The sequence below is a fragment of the Triturus cristatus genome, chromosome 12 (genome assembly GCF_964204655.1).
Source record: "Triturus cristatus chromosome 12, aTriCri1.1, whole genome shotgun sequence".
NCBI lineage: Eukaryota > Metazoa > Chordata > Amphibia > Caudata > Salamandridae > Triturus > Triturus cristatus.
The window spans coordinates 730,268,190-730,287,933 of record NC_140595.1 but is presented as its reverse complement, the minus strand read 5'-3'; the positions used below and the strand labels follow the sequence as shown (position 1 = coordinate 730,287,933).

The 19,744-nt window shown below is 46.4% G+C and overlaps 1 protein-coding gene across 6 annotated transcripts in view; it reads left to right on the top strand.

The window, feature by feature from the left end:
- LOC146782613 (beta-galactoside alpha-2,6-sialyltransferase 1-like) overlaps positions 1-19,744 on the top strand; it is a 471,648-nt gene that overhangs the window by 293,646 nt on the left and 158,258 nt on the right. For all 6 annotated transcript variants that reach the window (XM_085636950.1, XM_085636951.1, XM_085636954.1 and 3 more), the window contains 2 exons: positions 1,006-1,847; positions 2,604-2,701. In XM_085636950.1, the coding sequence (XP_085493076.1) occupies positions 1,043-1,847; positions 2,604-2,701 (903 nt within the window). In that variant the 5' untranslated portion in view covers positions 1,006-1,042. The remainder of the gene's footprint in view (positions 1-1,005; positions 1,848-2,603; positions 2,702-19,744) is intronic.

Genomic DNA, 19,744 nt, shown 5'->3' with positions numbered 1-19,744 from the left:
ATCACGCCCACACAGTGGTACACTCTTGCCAATTTTGGTAAGAACGGAGCCCCCATTTACATATTTAGGTCCTGATGAATGCCCTGGGCCCTCCTAGGCCAAGACGGCAGAAACATGTCGACCTCTAAACACAACGGTTAGGGAACACTAATTCCCCCACATACCGTCACCTGCTTTTAAACATCATATAGTTACCTTTCATATTAAAAAACAGAATGAGGATAACTATAATGATTTATAATCTCACTCACTCATACACGGGCCCCCACTTAGTTTAGAAGTGCATCCCTGTCGTCAGGTGTATGCCCACCCTCTATCAAACCAAGGTTTTAGAGGGCGAGGATTGGTCAATGATGAAGCATGACACCAGGTGGTGTGTGAGACCAGTCCGTTACTTTTTGTGAGATGTCCCCACTCACAAAATAACTCAAACCTTATAGTGGTTATCACTTTAGGAGCAGCTCTTTTGTGGTTAAACATTCATAGTTGGAGGCTGCTAGCTCCTAAAACCCTGTGCCTCTTGTTCACTCCTCCACACAGTGTGGAGCTCATGTGTTTTTGAGTGATTGATGTCCCTGCTATCCAAACCTTGTATCCTTGATCTTACTCATATCCATTGTAAAATGTTCCCTAAAAACCTTCAGACCTCAAACGTATCTATATTAAAAGCCCACCCCATTTCACCAGTCCTGACTCCACCTCCCATGCAAAAGAGGATGATTGCAGTCACAAAGACCTCTTTCTCCAGAATTGTACCTCCAGCCCTAGTATATGCTTTCAACCTGTTGTAGATTATGATGCCAAGTAAATGCAAATAAGTTCTGCTGAGTGAGCCTAGAGGTTTCTTACTGTTTGGGAAAGTCTCTTACTAAAGTATTGAGTGCATTAGATTCCTTACTCTTGGGTGACATTTTGCAGTCTATTACAGTTGAGACCTTTGATGCTAATCACTGTAGGGCATTGCCTCTGAAGTCCACTACTGACCATTTCATCTTTTGTCAACAGGTTTCTCGAGGGCCTCTGACTTGCATTTTGTCTAGCAATGGATCTCCTAAGATGGTTCATGAGTGCTCCATGGCGGGCCAGCCGTGGATGCCTCTGTGTCACCTTTTCTTGTTTGTGCTTGGCCGTCCTGTACTTGGTGTGCTTGAAGACGGGACTCATGCTCCAGGATAGCGTGATGAGGAAAGACTACCAACAGCATCACATCGAGCATGTGGCAATCCCCATAATGAAGATCCTCCGCAACAACATCCATACTACATCTGGAGGCAACATTACTGTCGCTTCTGCCAGTGGACCCATTAATGTCCTTTCAAGTGTGACCTCTGCACCTGAGCATCACTACCCTGCAGTTCCTCAGAAAAAGAGAAGTCAACCTCCTGTTAATTGGCGGGGTGGCTGGTTTAATGGAGTAACTCTTGCGCTAACAAGTCTTTTGTTAGGGTCGCAACATGAACCAGTAAGTGCCAACTACGGGCGCAATGCCCCCAGGAAGACCTCCCACTGGGCAGTGTGGGACGAGAAGATGTCATCCAACCAACTGAACAAACGTTTGCAGAAGGTCTTTCTCAACTACAGAGCTGTGAACAAGTACAACGTATCGCAGCGGGATCGCAGGCAGGGAAGTAACAGGGCCCAACCTACTGGCCATGAGCTGCTTTGCATGCTAAGAGAAAGAGCAAGTGTGGAGACACTCCAGTCACACCAAGGACCACTTGACACAGTGGAGTGGGCAAAATACCTTCCTGTCCAAAACCTCTCAGAAGAGTTGGGTCACCTGAAGAATTGTGCTGTGGTCTCATCAGCTGGGTCCATCCAGAGGTCCAGTCTGGGCAAGGAAATAGGTAAGATGTGAAGCTGAGCACTGGAATCTGCCATGAATGCTCTCAGTTGTGAGAAGAGGTCTGGGCCAGCAGTTGCACGCAGCCTAGTGTTGTGCAGTCAATAAACTCAATCTAGCTTGAACTACCAAGTCACTGAGCATGCTCCTTGTCGGATCCCTCTGTCTTGTTGAGTTAAATGCATAGAATTTCCTGCACGTGTATCTTAACCACCCATGTTCCTGCAGTTATTATTCCACCTGCACGTTATAACCAGATCTCCTGTTTATAGGGGCGCTGGTAAAATGAATCCATGAAGAACAGAGCCATCCTGTGCAAAAGGGGAGCGCATCCCAAAGGGAAAAAGGTTTTCTAGCCCAACATAGAACATTTATTATTGACCTGCAATGTTATCAACTCCACGATATTGACTACCAACATATGGTCAAGATAGGAAACCTATACTTCCCTATGTATGTGATCTGTGCAGTGCTTAGTAATGGCTGAACTGCAGTATGAAGCACAGTAAACATATAATAATAATAATCATCATCATAATAATCATAATAATAATCAATGTATTATTACAATTATCATTGGAATTATTATCACTGTAATCATTGTTTACTAGCACCTATCATAGGTCCCTAATTTGAACACTCTTTACCCCCCCATGGATATGACAAGTGTGATTCTAAAAGCGCTTTATTCGTATAATTCATAATCTTGCCTCCCCTTTTACCATCCTGCTTCCCTTTCAATCCAACCCCACCACTCCAGATGCCCATGATGCGGTTTTGAGGTTTAACAGCGCCCCCGTGCTCCAATACGCAGACGATGTGGGAACGAAGACGACTCTCCGTTTAATCAACTCCCAGGTAAGGTGGCATGGCCACTGAAGTGTCAGAAGAAGAACTACAAATCTTTCCATGCTGCAGTCAGGTAAATCCTACTTTACCATAAACCTTTATGTGGCTGTGGGAAAACAACTGGCAGGTGGTGCCAGAAGAGACCTTTTAAGGAATAGGGAGAGTAGGCTCTGGCCCAGGGCCCCTAGCTTTATAGGAGCTCATTATTAAGCAGCTCAGACGGTCTATAGTTTTCAACTAACCAGTTTAGTTACTTTCTTTCTTTTTTTTTAGCCAACCCAGGCTTCACAGCCAGTACGACCCCCACCTGAGATATAGACAGGGATAAAGGAAAATATTTTTTAGATTCTGCAAGTACTTTACCCTTTTAAAGTGCATAGACCCTGCCCAACTTCACTGGCCTATATGCAGCTTGTGCCACTTACTGGGCAGTACAGGTTAGCATTGTGTGCTCTCTGCCAATGCATGAAGCCACCTGACTCCGAATACCAGTCCCATGCAGCACAGGCAGAGCAATGAACACAAGCACCCACCAGGACCCTCTGCCTGAATGCCCTTCTGGCACAGTCCACCTGGAGACCGCGTGTGCCGAGGTAGGGTCCAATGGTGGGCAGTGTATAATGCAGTGCAAGCAGCATTATATGCTTCCTCCAGGATTCCACTGTCGAAGTGGAGCCGCCGCTGGGCCAGTGCAGACACAGCCTAGTTCCATCTTACGCACACTCCCTGGTTCTCACAGAGCAGGGGTGGTAAGTCCCTTCTATCTGCACAGGCTCGTATGGTGAGGCACCAGTCCGCTGCGCCACTTGCAGCAGGTTTGTTCAGGCCTCTTGTTTTTCTGCTTCTCCAGTGTCACCCAGCCAGAGAGAGCCTGTGTTTTCTAAGGCTGGGCCTAGATGTAGGCTGGCAATGAAGAGGGTTGTGGAGGGCATGAATGAGCTGAAAACGGATAATACATTCAGAGTTGGTTAGAGCAGGTGGCATGAAATTATGTTTGGCCCGAGGCCCCCAAAATCCTTAAAATGTCTCTGAGCGTCTTTGACAAATTGAGGAAGGCGTATGCTATATGCAAGTTAAAATACAAATGTACTCCACAGCCAAATGCTAAGCAATGCATACAATAGCACAATTGTATATTTGCAGGAAACGTGAGCAAGTATATTTTATAAATCTGCTCAATCCGAAACTGGGTGCCTACAGTTTCGGATTTCACGCTTCCGGTGCGGCATCATTTGTGCTCAATCCCCTGTGCAGATGCCTCCTGGTATTACTTGTCAAAATCATGGCATAAAAGGGGTGAAACAAACGGTCTTAACGTGCTGTGAAGCCAACATTGCACATTATTCCCCATTTCATCCTTACAAACTCGTAAAACTCAGGATGACTTTTTAAAAGCTTACTTTATGGCCGGTATGAATATATATGGTTCTATATTGCCTTTAATGGTTTTGGTAAAATGATAATAAACAATAATGAGACGGCTGAGCAGTTTGTGTGATGTCATTATTCACCAAGATGACATCACTGGACCATTAGACATGTTCTCTGTTATGTACTGATGAAGCTCTGGCCAACCTTTACAATTCTTTTAGTCAACGGACCTTTGCTGTAGCCTGAGAATGAAAGGGGTTACCGACGGTGTGACCAATGTGACTACATATCGAATTTCTGAGTTCGTAACTTGAATTTGAAAAATGATTTATTATAAAGTTACAGCCAAAGTAATATAAATCAAATGCAAAAACATAGTGTAGATACAAAGTATTATTAAAGGAAGTCAAATCGACAATATTGGTCCTTAGCAACAGGGAACAAATCAATTGTTCGTATTTGCAACGCAGAAAATTAAGAATAAAATTTGATGAGTGGACAATGGTTTCGATCTTCTCCCCATCCATGGGAAAGAATTTCAGAATTTGGCTATCCCTGCACTAAGCTAAGAATAAAGGAAGCTCTCCTAATCCAAAAGCAAAGAAAGGTGTTAGCATCAGAACTTCTCTAGAAGTTCTGGAAAAAAAGGATGGTGTAGTGCATAAATCCACACGATCAGAAGTCAGGAGAGATCTGTACCTCTCGACGTCTAAAGGCATCTAATCTGACCACAAAATAAGTTCACTAATAGGAAACACATGGGCAGTCCGAAAACACACGACCTCACATTGTTCAACCTCATTATTTCCCATGAAGAGTTGCAGGGCCTGGTACAGTACTTCCATCTTCTTTTGATTACGATTATATTATGCGAATACATGAGGCCAAAAGTACACACATATATGCAGCCTTATCAATATGACAGAGTGGAGCAAAATGATGCTACTCCAGCACTTTTGATATCAAATGTAAAGAAAAAACGTGAGTCTTCCTCGTTGGTTGAAATCTGTAATTTACATGAATGTTTGAAATACTGTGAATTACGTGAAAAAATTCACGTTTAATCATATTTCTGTGAATTACACGGTTTGAAACTGACGTTCTGCAAATTGAATATCAAAAGATGTTTTATTTGAAGTGCCCAAAGTAATGTGCATTTGCACTGTTAACTCCTCAAGAGTGGTCCTATATAGGGGGAGGGCGGCCATTGGCTGATAAGTATGGTGGCCTCCAGAAGATGTCAAAACTTTTTTTGTATTTTCATTGGAGGATTGTGTGACGTTATAGGCTTTATGACCTTATATTTTACCAACTGAAGCAAATTTACCAAAATTCATGGTATTGGTAAGATATTACCTTTTATTTTTTTATAGAGCACTAATGCTATCTTGTGCTTAAAATTATAAGTGCAGGCAGCTAATGTCTCAATTACTTACCAGTAATTGCATTACTTTGAGTCCTACTCCCTTGCTTCCATTCCTTACGCATTGAGGCATCCCTGCCTCACCAGACACCCATACCACGTGATTTATCACGCGGGGACTATAAGTAGCCCCCACCCCCTCAAACTTCCTGTAATACCGCGGAGACCGAAACCATACCAAAAGGTTGGCCTGGACTACCAGGGAGAGAGGGAGGGAGGGATGTAAGTAATGGAAGCGAGGGAGTAGGACTCAAAGTAATGCAATTACCGGTGAGTAATTGGAACATTACCTCCTCGTCCCTCCCTTGCTTCCATTCCTTATGCATTGAGATGTACAAAGCCAAACAGGACAACCAAAGAAGGTATGCAAAAACAGGCTTATCAAAAAACACAGGCAACAAGGAAAACCACTATACAGGAACCATAGCGGAAAGAGCCTTGTACCCAAAAACATCAGCACGGCCAAGCTCCCGGCCAATCCAGGAACGAGAGGCAAAGGACCACGGCGAAGCCCAGGCGACAGCTCGGCAAAACTCAGAAATGGAAGCCCCTTGGATCTCCACACAAGACGCCGCCATGGACCGAGTGGAACAACCCTGAAGCCCCAAAGGAGAAAGGTGCCCCGCCACCTTGCACGCCAAAGAAATCAGAGACCGAACCCAACGACTCAAAGAAGGAGTAGAAGGACGCAAAGCCAGACCTGCACTAAATAGACCAAGAGAGCTCTCTGAACATCCAAAGAGTGCAGCCGCACCCCAGACTCTGATGACAGGGAATCAAAACAAAAAGGAAGGAAGGACCAACTCCCGACCCGGGAAACCACCGTAGGACGAAAGGAAAGTACCAGTCTCAAAAAGATCCTGACCTCAAAAACCCGACAAAAAGGGAGTTTGGAAAAGAGAGCACCCAGCTCACCCAGGCAGCGAGCAGAGGAAATGGCCACCAAAAAGAAGGTCATGAAGGACAAAAGGCGCAGGGCCACAGAAAGCAAGGGCTCAAAGGGAGGGGACATCAAAGCGTCCAAGACCAGAGAAAGATCCCAGGTGGGAAAAAGCCGCAGAGGGGTAGGAAGAACACAACCCAAACCCTCAAAAAGGCAACCAACCAACCCATCAGGATTCGAGAGACTGCCCCAAGAGCTCCGAAACGCCTAAATCACTGCCCACTGCAAACGAAGGGAAGAAACCAGCCGACCCAAGGCAGCACCATCCCGGAGAAACAGCATCACCTCAAACAAAGAAGAGGAAGCAGGGACCAAACCCTTGTCACGACACCACCGACTCAAAGAACGCCAGTGCCTCAGGTAAGACTTGTCGGGCGACGGGCGCCTAGCTGCCGGCAGAGTAGAGGTCAAGCCAGCAGGAACCCCTTTACGTAGCAGACCCAAGCGTCCAACCACCAGGCCGCCAAGCGCATCCTGGCCAGAACATCCCGCAGCAACACCGGGAATACCAGAGGGGACGGAGACAGAGGCAGCAACCACACCACCCCCGACCCCATCTCCACCAGGAGAGGAAACCAGGCGGCACGAGGCCAAGCCAGAGCCACAAGAACCAGCGGAGCCCCCAACGATCGGACCGTCAGAAGGAAGTGGAGAAGAAGGGCGGAAGGGAGGAAAAGCATACAGAAGCCCGCGAGGCCAGGGGCAGGAGAAAGCATCCACCGCCAAGGCTGAACCCTCCCAACTGCGGGAGACAAACCGGGCCACCTTGGCATCGCCCAGACAGGCAAAGAGATCCACCACCGGAACACCCCATCGCACCGTCAGTAACACAAACAACTCCTGACGGAGGCAGAAATCCACAGAGGACGGGAGGGTCCTGCCGAAAGCACCCGCCAGGGAATTGGACACCCCCCGAAAATGAACAGCCGAGAGCACCACCAGATGAGACTCCGCTCAACTGAACAACTGCAACGCCGCCAGAGATGAGGACCTGATCCCCCCCCCCACGCCAGTGCACGAAATCCATGGCAGCGACGTCGTCCGTCCCGACAAGAACAGTGGAGCCAAACAGAAACCGAGAGACGGCCAACAGAGCCAACGGACTGCTTCCAACTCCCTCCAAATCGATGACTTCCTGCCCTGTGAGGGGGACCAGAAGCGCCTGGTCCGACAAACCCCCAGTCAGGCCCCCCACCCAAGAGGCTGGCATCCACGGTGACCACCACGGGAGCCGGAGGAGAGAGAGAGACCCCTCACAGCATATGATCCCAAACCATCCACCAACACAGAGCCTTCCTGAACCGAGGGGACACTGGAATCGGAGAAGAGAGGGGGAGGCAACGGGGAGACCAATACACCAGAACATGAGCCATCAGTGTGTGCAAATGAAACTGGGCCCATGGAACCAGAAAGACCGAGGCCGCCATGCCTCGCCTGCACCCGGAGCCAACGAGCCGCCACCTGAACCGGACCGGACAGAAGAGACAGGATGCGAGATGGAAACTAGTCCACCTGACAATCTTGGGACGGAACAAGGAACGACTCCCCCACATTGAGAAGAAAGCCGTGCCCCCTCAAAACGGCCAGAACCACCCCCGTGAGACTGAGAGCCAATTGAAACGAGGGAGCATGAACCAACCAATCGTCCAGGCAAGGATGGAGAAAGAACCCCCGGGTGTGGACCAAGGCCAACAACAGAGCCAGAAGCATGGTGAAGACCCACGGAGCGGACTTCAGCCCGAAAGGCAGAACCGCAAACCGGAAGAGGGAGTTGCCAATCGCAAAACGCAAAAACTTCTGATGCACCCGAGCCACTGGAACAGGAAGATAGGCGTCCTGCAGATCGACAGACGCCATGAAATCCAGGACCCCCACCAATGTAAGGATGGACTGCAAAGTCACCATTTCGAAGTGAACGGTCCGAACCCAACCATTCATCCCCTGGAGTACCAGAACCGGCAACCCGACAACTTCTGGACCAGAAACAAAATGGAATAACAACCCTGACCCCGCTTCCCAAGGGGGACCGGTACGAACGCCTTCTGCGCCAGAAGATCCCGAACCTCCACCAGAATAGCCTTCCGCGTTGCCGGGGACCTGGGGATAGGTGCACGGATGGAGTCCCAACCGGTTGGAACAGCGACAAAGTCGATAGGAAAACCTCTCTCGACAATATTCAACGCCCAGCGATCCCACACATCCAGCCACCAAGCATCTAGGAAAAACAACAGCCTCACACCCACAGGCCAAGAGGCCGCCTCGCCGCCATTGTCAGGACGACCACGTGAAGGTAACCGACAGACCCTTGGGACCCGCCACTGCAGACGCCTTTTTGGGCAGGAACGTATGTCAACCACCTGAAAAGGATTGGAGGACCACCGGGAAGACCGGAAGAAGAAGCCGAGAAAAGAGTCGGAATCCAGAAGTGGCGAGAGAGAGAAGCCGACGACATGCCCTTGCAAGGCAGAGCAAGTCTACGGTCCTCGAAGGCATCCGTGATCCAACAGTCCAACTGCACACCAAAAGGCATCAAGCCAACAAATGGGATCTCAAGGAGAGAGGACTCCTCCAAAGAATCTGCCTTCCAGTCACGCATCCACAGGGACCCAGGACCAAGGAACCAGAAGCCACGGCAGCAGAACTAAGCAGATCCAAAGAGACGTCAGCCACGCCTGAGCAGTCCATCACCCCTTGAATAGCCATGGCAAGCCACCCAAAGACAGACACCAACGACTGCACCTCAGAAGACGAATAAATGCCAGCCATGACAGAGTGAGGAAGAAAGACCTCCCCCTCCACTAGGGAGTACAGTTACTGCCGGAACCCCCTGATCAACACACAGCGGAAATACGTCTTTGACCCCTCAGGAGCAGAGAAAGGCGAAAACCCCAAACATTCCCTAAAGGGCTGGAGAATCGCAGGAACCTCTTCCCGACAAACTAACTGCCCGGAAGAGGTAGAAGGCCAGGCAGCTCCCGAAGAAGAAGAGCCCTCAGAGGGCGAGTCCATCGGACCCATCGCAGAACGAGGAGACTAGCGCTTAGCAGCGACCCTGGCTCACAGAGCGCGAGCCACAGCAGCCTCAAACATGTCCAGTACCTCAGAAGACTGCGTCCGGAAGTATGCTTCACCAAAACAAAACAACCAACAGAAGCGCATCAGAGCCATGGACCGAGTAGATGATTAAAACAGGGAGCTGAATAACCGGGAGGTACAGAAATGAGGCAAAGCGGATTAATACTAAATAGATGCCGACGTGCACACGTGATTTATAGTATTTTCACTCCAGTAATACATTAATAATGGTGTGCTTCAAACACCATGGCGCCTGTCCAAGGCGTTGTTAGGGTAACATCCAAACGAAAGTGCAAGAAGAGTGAATCCTTCTGCTGGTGTGAGCACTGTTACAACAGCAAATAAATTGCTATCAACCAATTTACTACGAGTAATCCTTTATCAAACACTTATGAGACAAATGTTCGATGTCTTCAAAATTTATTCTCAAATGTAGTGCATTAATTTCATGCAGAAATCATTCTTTGAAATCAAGTGGTGCTAGAAACCATTCTTTAGTCATCCAAATACGACATCAATAAATCCAAACCCAATGCATTTCGGGTCCCATCAAGACCCTTCCTCAGGGGTCATGTATCAATGCTGTAATTCCATAACAGAAAAAGGCAATTTGTCTATCAGACCTCAGTAACTACTGTCATACTATACTTGTGATGTAACAGAACTGTATGAATTAAGGTGAGCTCTTTGTTAATAAATACATAGAAAAAAGATTGTGCGACTCAATTTAACCGAACACCGCGTGAACGCGTGAAAGCACCCAGTAGAAATGAAAGACGAAAATGAAACAGGAAAAGATACAAGCGTCACTTGCATTAGATGCTTATGGCAATGATGCAAGGAAAAAAACATGAATAGCAGTGCCAGAGTGAATAACCGACCCTCTACGCGTCTGTAGCAATAGTGAAAGAATCCGTGTCTGAATACCGAAAGTGCTCGCAGTGACCCATAGTGTGATGCAAAGTTACCAAACGTCCACGAGAAAAATATTAATAAATATCAAAAAGTGAAAGTGACGAATAGTTCAAACTCACCGAGTAGTTGTACATGGCTTACTCAGCCAAGGGTGCGTGAATGACGTAAGCAACGTGTTCATTTAAACTAACTGGGAAAATAGAAAACGGATCGTGGTACCTGATCATGGAAATCGAAGACGGTGCGCTTAAAGGTGAAAGTGAACAATAGATATAGAAAAAATACTCTATTTCGGATGGTGAACTATTTCGAGAACCAGAATAGCAAAAAGCTGCAATACAAAGAAACAAATACAGGAGGAAATGGAAATTGACCGCAAACAAGCAACAGCCTGCTAAATATGTATTTTGATGCAATCTAAATAAATAGTAACACTCTAGTGCAGTGTGCAAAAACAGATACATGAAAGACATAAAAAATAATAATAAAATTGAATCGCCACCATACTATAAAAATCATGAAAATCAATAAGCTTTACAGAAAACAGCTGTATTCAATTTGATCGTTCATCCCCAGTGGTTGTAGAGATTGTAATTTTTTGGTCCAGAAAAATTCAGAGCGCGCTAATGATTGGTTGATAGCAATTTATTTGCTGTTGTAACAGTGCTCACACCAGCAGAAGGATTCACTCTTCTTGCACTTTCAAGCGGATTAATAAACATAACCCAAGCACCAAACCCACAACAAAGGATAAAAAAAAAACGGCCTCACAAGAGGCCCTTACTGTAATCAGGACCAGAAATAGCCAGCTGAGGATCCCTGCCGTCCCCACCGCTGCCGCATCCCTTTCCGGCCTCCAACCCGGAAAGACAGCCCCAGCCACACAGGACCGTTGACTCCGTCAGCCGGACCCCGCCCGCTCCACCGCCAAGAGCGCACTGCTACTCCAGACACGGCGAGGGAAGGCATCGCGCTGCCCAGGCCAGCACCGCCAGGCCCCGCAGGCAGAGAACAACGAGGGAGAGGACCACCCACGAAGAATCCAAACGAAGAAATCCAGAAGAAGAAGACCGCAGCACCGCAAACAGCCAGCGCGTGGTACGTGCGTCTCAACAGGTGAGACAAGAAGAAAACAGGAGGTTTGAGGGGGTGGGGGCTACTTATAGTCCGGCTTGATAAATCACGTGGTATGGGTGTCTGGTGAGGCAGGGATGCCTCAATGCGTAAGGAATGGAAGCGAGGGAGAGACGAGGAGGTAATTCATATTACGCACCCTTTGCCTATTTGATTTACAACATCATTAATGTTGAATATTTGGAAAACAGTTGAATGGAGTTTCAGAATTGAAGCAAAAGGCACCGAATGAAGGCATACCTAATGTGACTTCGAAATCTGCTAAAGTTTTTTTTTTTGCCGTTTTTAGGAGGAGCCCAACAGACAGCACTAGGTGCCAGATTAAAAAGGCCTATCGTCAGTTTACCAGATTTTATAGTGGGTTTAAAACCCACTCATTGCTTACCATTGGTTGGCATTATTATCACTCTCATTTGCTTGGCTCTTATTTAGTGGATTGCCTTGTACACAGTAGCGGCCCGTGGTGGGAGTGCTGCCGGGTGCTGACGTGGGGCGGGGTAGGGGCAGGGTGGGGGGTAGTAAACTACGGATTACGGCAGAATAGAGGTAAGTAAACATATAAATGAATAAAATGAATTTCGTTGCGCGTGCTGCATCGCATTTGGCGTGCAACGAAATTCTTTCTTTTTTACAATCTTTTTTATTTCGTTTGTTAGTCCGGAAAATGTTTTCACGCAGACCAATGGTGTTTCTTTCGTTCTTTCTTTTGGAATTAAAAGTACCTCTCTTGGAATGTACCAGGCCCTTTTCATCGCATGTTTGGTCAATTTTCGTGGGTAATTTCTCTCTACCAGTTTTTCAAGTAGTATTTTCGCATTTTTGAAGTAGTCTTCCTTTCCTGTGCAACTGCGCCTAATTCTCAATAATTTCGTGAAGGGGAAGGTTTTCTTTCAGATTGCGTTGATGTAAATTGGAAAAATGTAGGAGTGTGTTTCTGTCTGTCTTTTTTGTATACAGTTTCGTGTAGATGCTGCCTTCTTCGTGTCGTACCATGAGGAAGAGAAAATTGATTTTCTCATTACTTGCGGTCAGGGTGAACTGGATATTTGACAGGTTCTCCCTGACCTCATCACATTGGACCCAGGAATGCTCACACTATCGAGGATATATAAACTAATAAAACCCGATACTTTACAAATACAGTAGGACTCTAAAAAGTAACTAGATGAAGTTTCATGTAATTCATGTAATGCATGTCATTTTGTCCTGTCACTGTTTATAGAGTCTTATGTAAATTGTCTGAAAAAAGTATTTTATATGTTTGTATAAAGTTGTTTTGTAAAGAAAATGTAAACTAACAAAAAGAAAAAGAAAAAATATATTTCTTTTGATAAACTGAATGTCATGTTTTGGTTTTCTATAACCAGTGAATGTATGATGGCTCTAACCGCTGTGCACTAAACTAAATTGTGTTAAATGAAGTTCATTAATTGAAACTTACCTGCAGGTGAGATTAGATTCCCTGAGGAACCAAATGAACACACTATTGATGGTCCAAGAGGCATATATTCATTGCTTTGTCTGAACTGATTCCAGCCTCTTTGGTACTTAATAGAATCACTCCCCCCCACCCCTTTTTTGAACTACCTTTGTTTTAGAGGCAGACATTTGAAGCTCGATTAGAGGATTTAGCTCCATCAGCTGAATCACGTCAAATGAGCACTGAACATGCTAACTTGAGACAGATCTCAGGCACTGTTTTGGGCTGGAGCAGCAGTGCTTTACCACCTTAGACGACGGTGAATGTTTGTCACTGGGGGTCTAGAGGCATGTGTCGCTTTTGACTGGGCATGCATCTGTATTTGTTGACGTCTCTAAAGTAAACAAGCATTGGTAAATGCTTTAGGTTTCACCTATGTGATTAATAATACGCTGCTTTTTTGTTGTAAGTTATAGCTTGGTGAGCAGGTGTGCAATATAAGTTACTGAAACTCCGTGAAAGTGTTATGACTTGTTTATTGAGAAAGAAAATATATTGTGCTGTTACTGGTGGTACTATAAACTGGTGAGATTAGGTAAAGGGCAGAGGAGAAAGAAAAGAAAAACCTTCCCCCAGACAAGTATGTTTGAAATTGGTGCAGATATGGGGAGATTAGGTAAAGGGTGAGGAAAAGCCAAACAAGCACAGCGCAAGCGATGGGCAGGCAAAACCTAAAATGCGTGCTTACACAAAGACATTCAAAGACATTGGACGGACGAAAAACATGCACCCAACAAAAGTATTCCGTTTTTAAAACATTATCCTATATGGTGGCGTCTCATGGAAGCCTTAAACTAGCAACACACTTGAATCCAGTGCACGTCCTGTTGAGTTTAGTCAAGGTGCAGCAATGCACGTAGGGAATCACTTTATTAAGAATGATTGGTATAGATGACATATAAAATGTCACGATGTGTGTCTGCTGACCCATGTGGCTAAATGAAAACATGCATTAACAGTGTAAAATGTGATGCTGATTCCACCCGTGAAGTGCTGAACTAATGCCCAAAGCACCCTCGCCTGCATCACCTCGACGGCAGTGAGCACACTTTGGGCGCTCATCGGATATAGCACTAATGCTGCACTAATGCCCAAAGCACTCTCGCCTGCATCATCTCGACGGCTGTGAGCACACTTTGGGCGCTCATCGGATATAGCACTAATGCTGCACTAATGCCCAAAGCACCCTCGCCTGCATCATCTCGACGGCAGTGAGCACACTTTGGGCGCTCATCGGATATAGCACTAATGCTGCACTAATGCCCAAAGCACCCTCGCCCGCATCATCTCGACGGCAGTGAGCACACTTCGGGCGCACATCGGATATAGCACTAATGCTGCACTAATGCCCAAAGCACCCTCGCCTGCATCACCTCGACGGCAGTGAGCACACTTTGGGCGCTCATCGGATATAGCACTAATGCTGCACTAATGCCCAAAGCACTCTCGCCCGCATCATCTCGACGGCAGTGAGCACACTTTGGGCGCTCATCGGATATAGCACTAATGCTGCACTAATGCCCAAAGCACTCTCGCCTGCATCACCTCGACGGCAGTGAGCACACTTTGGGCGCTCATCGGATATAGCACTAATGCTGCACTAATGCCCAAAGCACCCTCGCCCGCATCATCTCGACGGCAGTGAGCACACTTTGGGCGCACATCGGATATAGCACTAATGCTGCACTAATGCCCAAAGCACCCTCGCCTGCATCACCTCGACGGCAGTGAGCACACTTTGGGCGCTCATCGGATATAGCACTAATGCTGCACTAATGCCCAAAGCACCCTCGCCCGCATCATCTCGACGGCAGTGAGCACACTTTGGGCGCACATCGGATATAGCACTAATGCTGCACTAATGCCCAAAGCACCCTCGCCTGCATCACCTCGACGGCAGTGAGCACACTTTGGGCGCTCATCGGATATAGCACTAATGCTGCACTAATGCCCAAAGCACCCTCGCCCGCATCATTTCGACGGCAGTGAGCACACTTTGGGCGCACATCGGATATAGCACTAATGCTGCACTAATGCCCAAAGCACCCTCGCCTGCATCACCTCGACGGCAGTGAGCACACTTTGGGCGCTCATCGGATATAGCACTAATGCTGCACTAATGCCCAAAGCACTCTCGCCCGCATCACCTCGACGGCAGTGAGCACACTTTGGGCGCACATCGGATATAGCACTAATGCTGCACTAATGCCCAAAGCACCCTCGCCTGCATCACCTCGACGGCAGTGAGCACACTTTGGGCGCTCATCGGATATAGCACTAATGCTGCACTAATGCCCTAAGCACTCTCGCCCGCATCATCTCGACGGCAGTGAGCACACTTTGGGCGCTCATCGGATATAGCACTAATGCTGCACTAATGCCCAAAGCACTCTCGCCTGCATCACCTCGACGGCAGTGAGCACACTTTGGGCGCTCATCGGATATAGCACTAATGCTGCACTAATGCCCAAAGCACTCTCGCCTGCATCACCTCGACGGCAGTGAGCACACTTTGGGCGCACATCGGATATAGCCAGAGCTTTCATAGAAATGCTCTAGAAACAAATGAATCCAGCTGCATGTCACTGTCATAATAATGTCCCTGCCCTCCTGCCTATGCAGGGCACAGAATTAACACATCAATGGCACTCTTTCATGAAAAGCAACCAAGGGATGTAAGTTGACGATTAAACGTCCAAACCCCAATCCTTAAGAATGTCATGACAACATGTCAGAGAAACAGACCAAGGTTCGATGCGCCTGTCAGCAGCAGCGATATTCACTTCCTTATAATGAAAATATTACAGCGCTATGGCAGTGATAGCAGAAAACCAGAGGAACACTGGGCTTCTTGAAGAGGAAGCTTTAGCAATACTGGGTAAACTTGTGAGAAGAAAGGATCATGCGATGAGCAGGTTACCAACAGTGGAGCACATCATTCTTTGCTCCAGACAGAGCTACTCAGATTCAGTCCAGAACAGCATCCGTTCTTGATAAAAGGGATGATGGTGCAGGCACTTCTCGGTACCTCTGAAACTGCTAAGAGGGTTTGATTGTGGTTAATTGTTAAACCTCTGGACTCACATGGCCTATTTTTTCGTCCTTCTCTCACACTGTGAAAAAGCAATATTTCCTTTGGCACAGCATGGGCCATTCTTGTTTACATAGGGAAAAAAGTGTCCCACTCCAGAAAACAACACGACGAGAAATGCAAGACGGCTAATACAGCAGTCAGTGGCGGTCGGGGAGCACAAGCAAGATGAAACATTTTATTACAAAACGGTCATCAATTTCGGTCCGGTGGACAGAGCGAATTATTTTAAGCTGAACTTCCTGCATTCCAACAGACCGGGACCAAAGTCCAGCAGTCATTTAATTGGAACATTACAAATTTCTTCTGCTGGCATATGGGTATGCAGATATACAATTAAATTCTACTCAGAAAATCCTTTTTGTTCCAGGTGTTTCTTGTAAATGCTTCCTAGTGGCAGCAAATTATGTTATTGGTGTCTATGGATCAGAAGTGTCTGCTGTTTTTGTTGCACTTATAATAGTGCAGTGATCCAACCCCCACATGACGTAAAGAGATTGAGTAGAGACCTTTCAAACCTGATTGAAAATTTCCAGGGATATGCTCCTTCCTTTAGGGGCGTAACACAGGGCCCCGCAGCCCCCGCGGCGCGGGGGGGCCCCCAGGCTTCACTATTCAAGGGGGGCCCCTCTTGCGTGCGAATGCTTCAAAAAGAACAGCTCGTGGAAGCCTCTTTTCCACCGAGCTGAAACTTGCAACATTATTGCCGTTTGTACTGTGAGGCCTCTCAGGAACTGAACAGGGCCACGGACCGGAAGCGGCATTGGAGCCTCCCAACAGTTGTAAATCTGGAGGCCTCTTGTCTTCACCCTTGATTGATAATTGTGCCTCCTGGGGGAAAGCACTCGGGTGGAGTCCCTGAAAGCAGCATTGTTGCCCTTAAGATGCTAGAAATCTTTGAAGAAAGTCTACTGGCATGCTGCCACAGGGCACAGAGTCAAGTGCACCGCTCATCCCGGCTGTGCAGGGACCTCTGGGAGGCTTTCCCTGGCCTCATGGAGAGGGACTGGTAGAGCCTAATGAAGTTCACTTCCAGTTCCTAGATGACCTGCATATTCAGATTATGACAACTTCGGTAAGTGCTTTTGCGTCCTAATTTAAAAGACACAATAACAACTTTGCATGACTACTGCATTAAAAGGGTAGGTCCGGCTCACATTATGATGCTAACTGCAAACAATGTTAGAATAAATATTCTTTAACAAATACATGTTAGATCTTTCCATTAGGCCTGAAAACCACTTAGACCTGCTCACCGAGAAACAGGGCCAGACATTCATCTTAAGCATTTGTTTTAAAGTACATCTTCCAATGCACCAATGCAACATTGACTATAAGTATGGAGGGTGTTGCAGTTTACTCATCCAATTTCAAGATTAGCACATGACACCGGGGAGTAGTATATGTACACACACACATAGCTGTCAATTGATTCCCCCCTTGTCTTAAGAATCCAGTGCTCGCTTTTTAGCCATCATAATTAGGCATTGTGGGACTTGTAGTTTTTTTTTTTAACTTTCTAAGAGTGAGACTGTGGGATTAGAAATCATTGTTTTCACTTTCATTTATGGATAGAATGTGGGTTACAAAAATGCCAAATAATACCACTAAAAATCCTCCGCTTGCTGGAGATGTCATGTATATGAACTCCACTTTGCATCTGTGCACACTAATCCTTCACTGTTGCCCATGCTCCACATGTTTCATTCGGCTGGTGTGCAATTGCTGATATCAATCACCTCTTTTCGTGAGAGAGGCTTACATGGCCATAGCTGGGCTGGGTTGCCTCAATGTCTCTAATTTGCTCTTGGTTCACAGCCCCTTGAGTAGCCCTATACCAATGTGTACAATTGTGCCCAGCTGCTGGCCACTCTGTCTCTGTTATGGAAGGGCTTGCACTGATGCTTGCTACATCACATTTTAAGTGCAGCTGTTGCTTATGCCATCATGTTTTGTGAGGAAGGATTTGTCCTGCCCATGCATCCCATGATGCATCTTCTTTATGATGGGTGGTTCTCCTGCTCCTTGCTTCTCAGGTTGCATCAATTTTGTGACCAAGGCTTGTCCTCCTCCTTCCATCCTTGGTTGTACTTTTCTTTGTTTGTGAGGGAGGCTTGCATTGCTCCTTTCTTTTTGTACTGCATCTGTTTTGTAGTGGAAGCTTATAATTCTCTTTGCTTCCTGTGCAGTTTCTGTTGTATGAGGGAGACCTGTACTGAACAATTATGATCATTTACAATGAGGCATGCCTTCGGTTTTTCTTTCTTGCATGTTTTTTTAAACGTGCAGTGAGTACTCACTTATGCTAATAATTATCCACATTATCAAAGGGTAGGATTATATCAAGGATTCCCCACATATGCCTCAGGTGCCCCCGTATGCATAGAATTACATACAATAGGCTGGTTTCCATTTGACTAAATCCATCTACGATGGGTGACCCATTTGACAAAAATTACCTCCAGTATTTCAGGACCAACCAGCACTGGAGGAATTCCATAGGTCATGCCAAGAATTACACACAAAATGCAAGTTTCAGAATTTTGCAGTTGACTTCATCCATATACCACCAGTGACCAATATTTTGAAAGTTGCCATTAATATGTTAAGACAAGCATTTTTTCCATGGTAGCCGGCCTCCCCGTATGTCATGGTTGACCACCCTAATGACAGAAATTATCTCCAGTATGTTAGTGCCAACATTTTGCCACACATGTCTCATATGCCAAGAATTACCTTTGGTTTGCCTGTGCCAGCATTTTGGCACTAGTGTACTAGCATGTTGCCTTGGAAGCCCCCTTATGGCAAGAAGTATGTCCAGTAAGCAGTATCAGTATTTTGCATATGCCACAAATTACCTCTAGTGTGCCAGTGCCAACATTTTGCCTCAGATACACATTATACTAAGAATTACCTCCCACGTGCAAGTGCACCTTTTAGCTGCAGGTCTCCCTTATGCCAATAATTGTTTCCAATATTTCAGCACTAACATTTTACTATGGGTTTCCCTTATTCCAAGAATTACACCCAGTTTGCCATCTCTAGGTTTTGCCATGGGTGTGCTATATGCCAACAATAGCATCTAATCCACCAGCATTTTGAATAGGTGTCTCTTAAGCCAAAAAGTACCTTCAGACTCACATGTGTCACATACTCAGAAACACAGTTAATTATGCTCACTTACATTCACTCACTCACTCTTAATCTCAATCAAACTCTCTCTCACTCCTTCACTCTCTCTCGCACTGCCTTTCCCTCTTTCTCACTCATGCACTCTTATTCTCAGTCAGTCTCACTTACTGTCCTATATGTATAAACTAGGATCTGTACACTACACCAAATAATGCTACTCTTGAGTTATTATAAGTGTGTGCTTCAGGTCCCACCAGAATATAGAGACTAGCAACCTGAAAGGTAAAGATAATAAAAACAGTTTAGGTGTACTTTGAGAAGTAAGGCAGAAATTTTAGAAAGGTAGCCAAGTTGTGAAAATGTGGCTATCTCCTCTCATGAAAGTCATGTCACACTTTTATGCAGGGCCCACTGTTGTCGACAGACCTGTTGTGGAGAATGCCAACACTTACAGTAGGCCCACTGCTGATCATTGTTTAGCTTTCTTG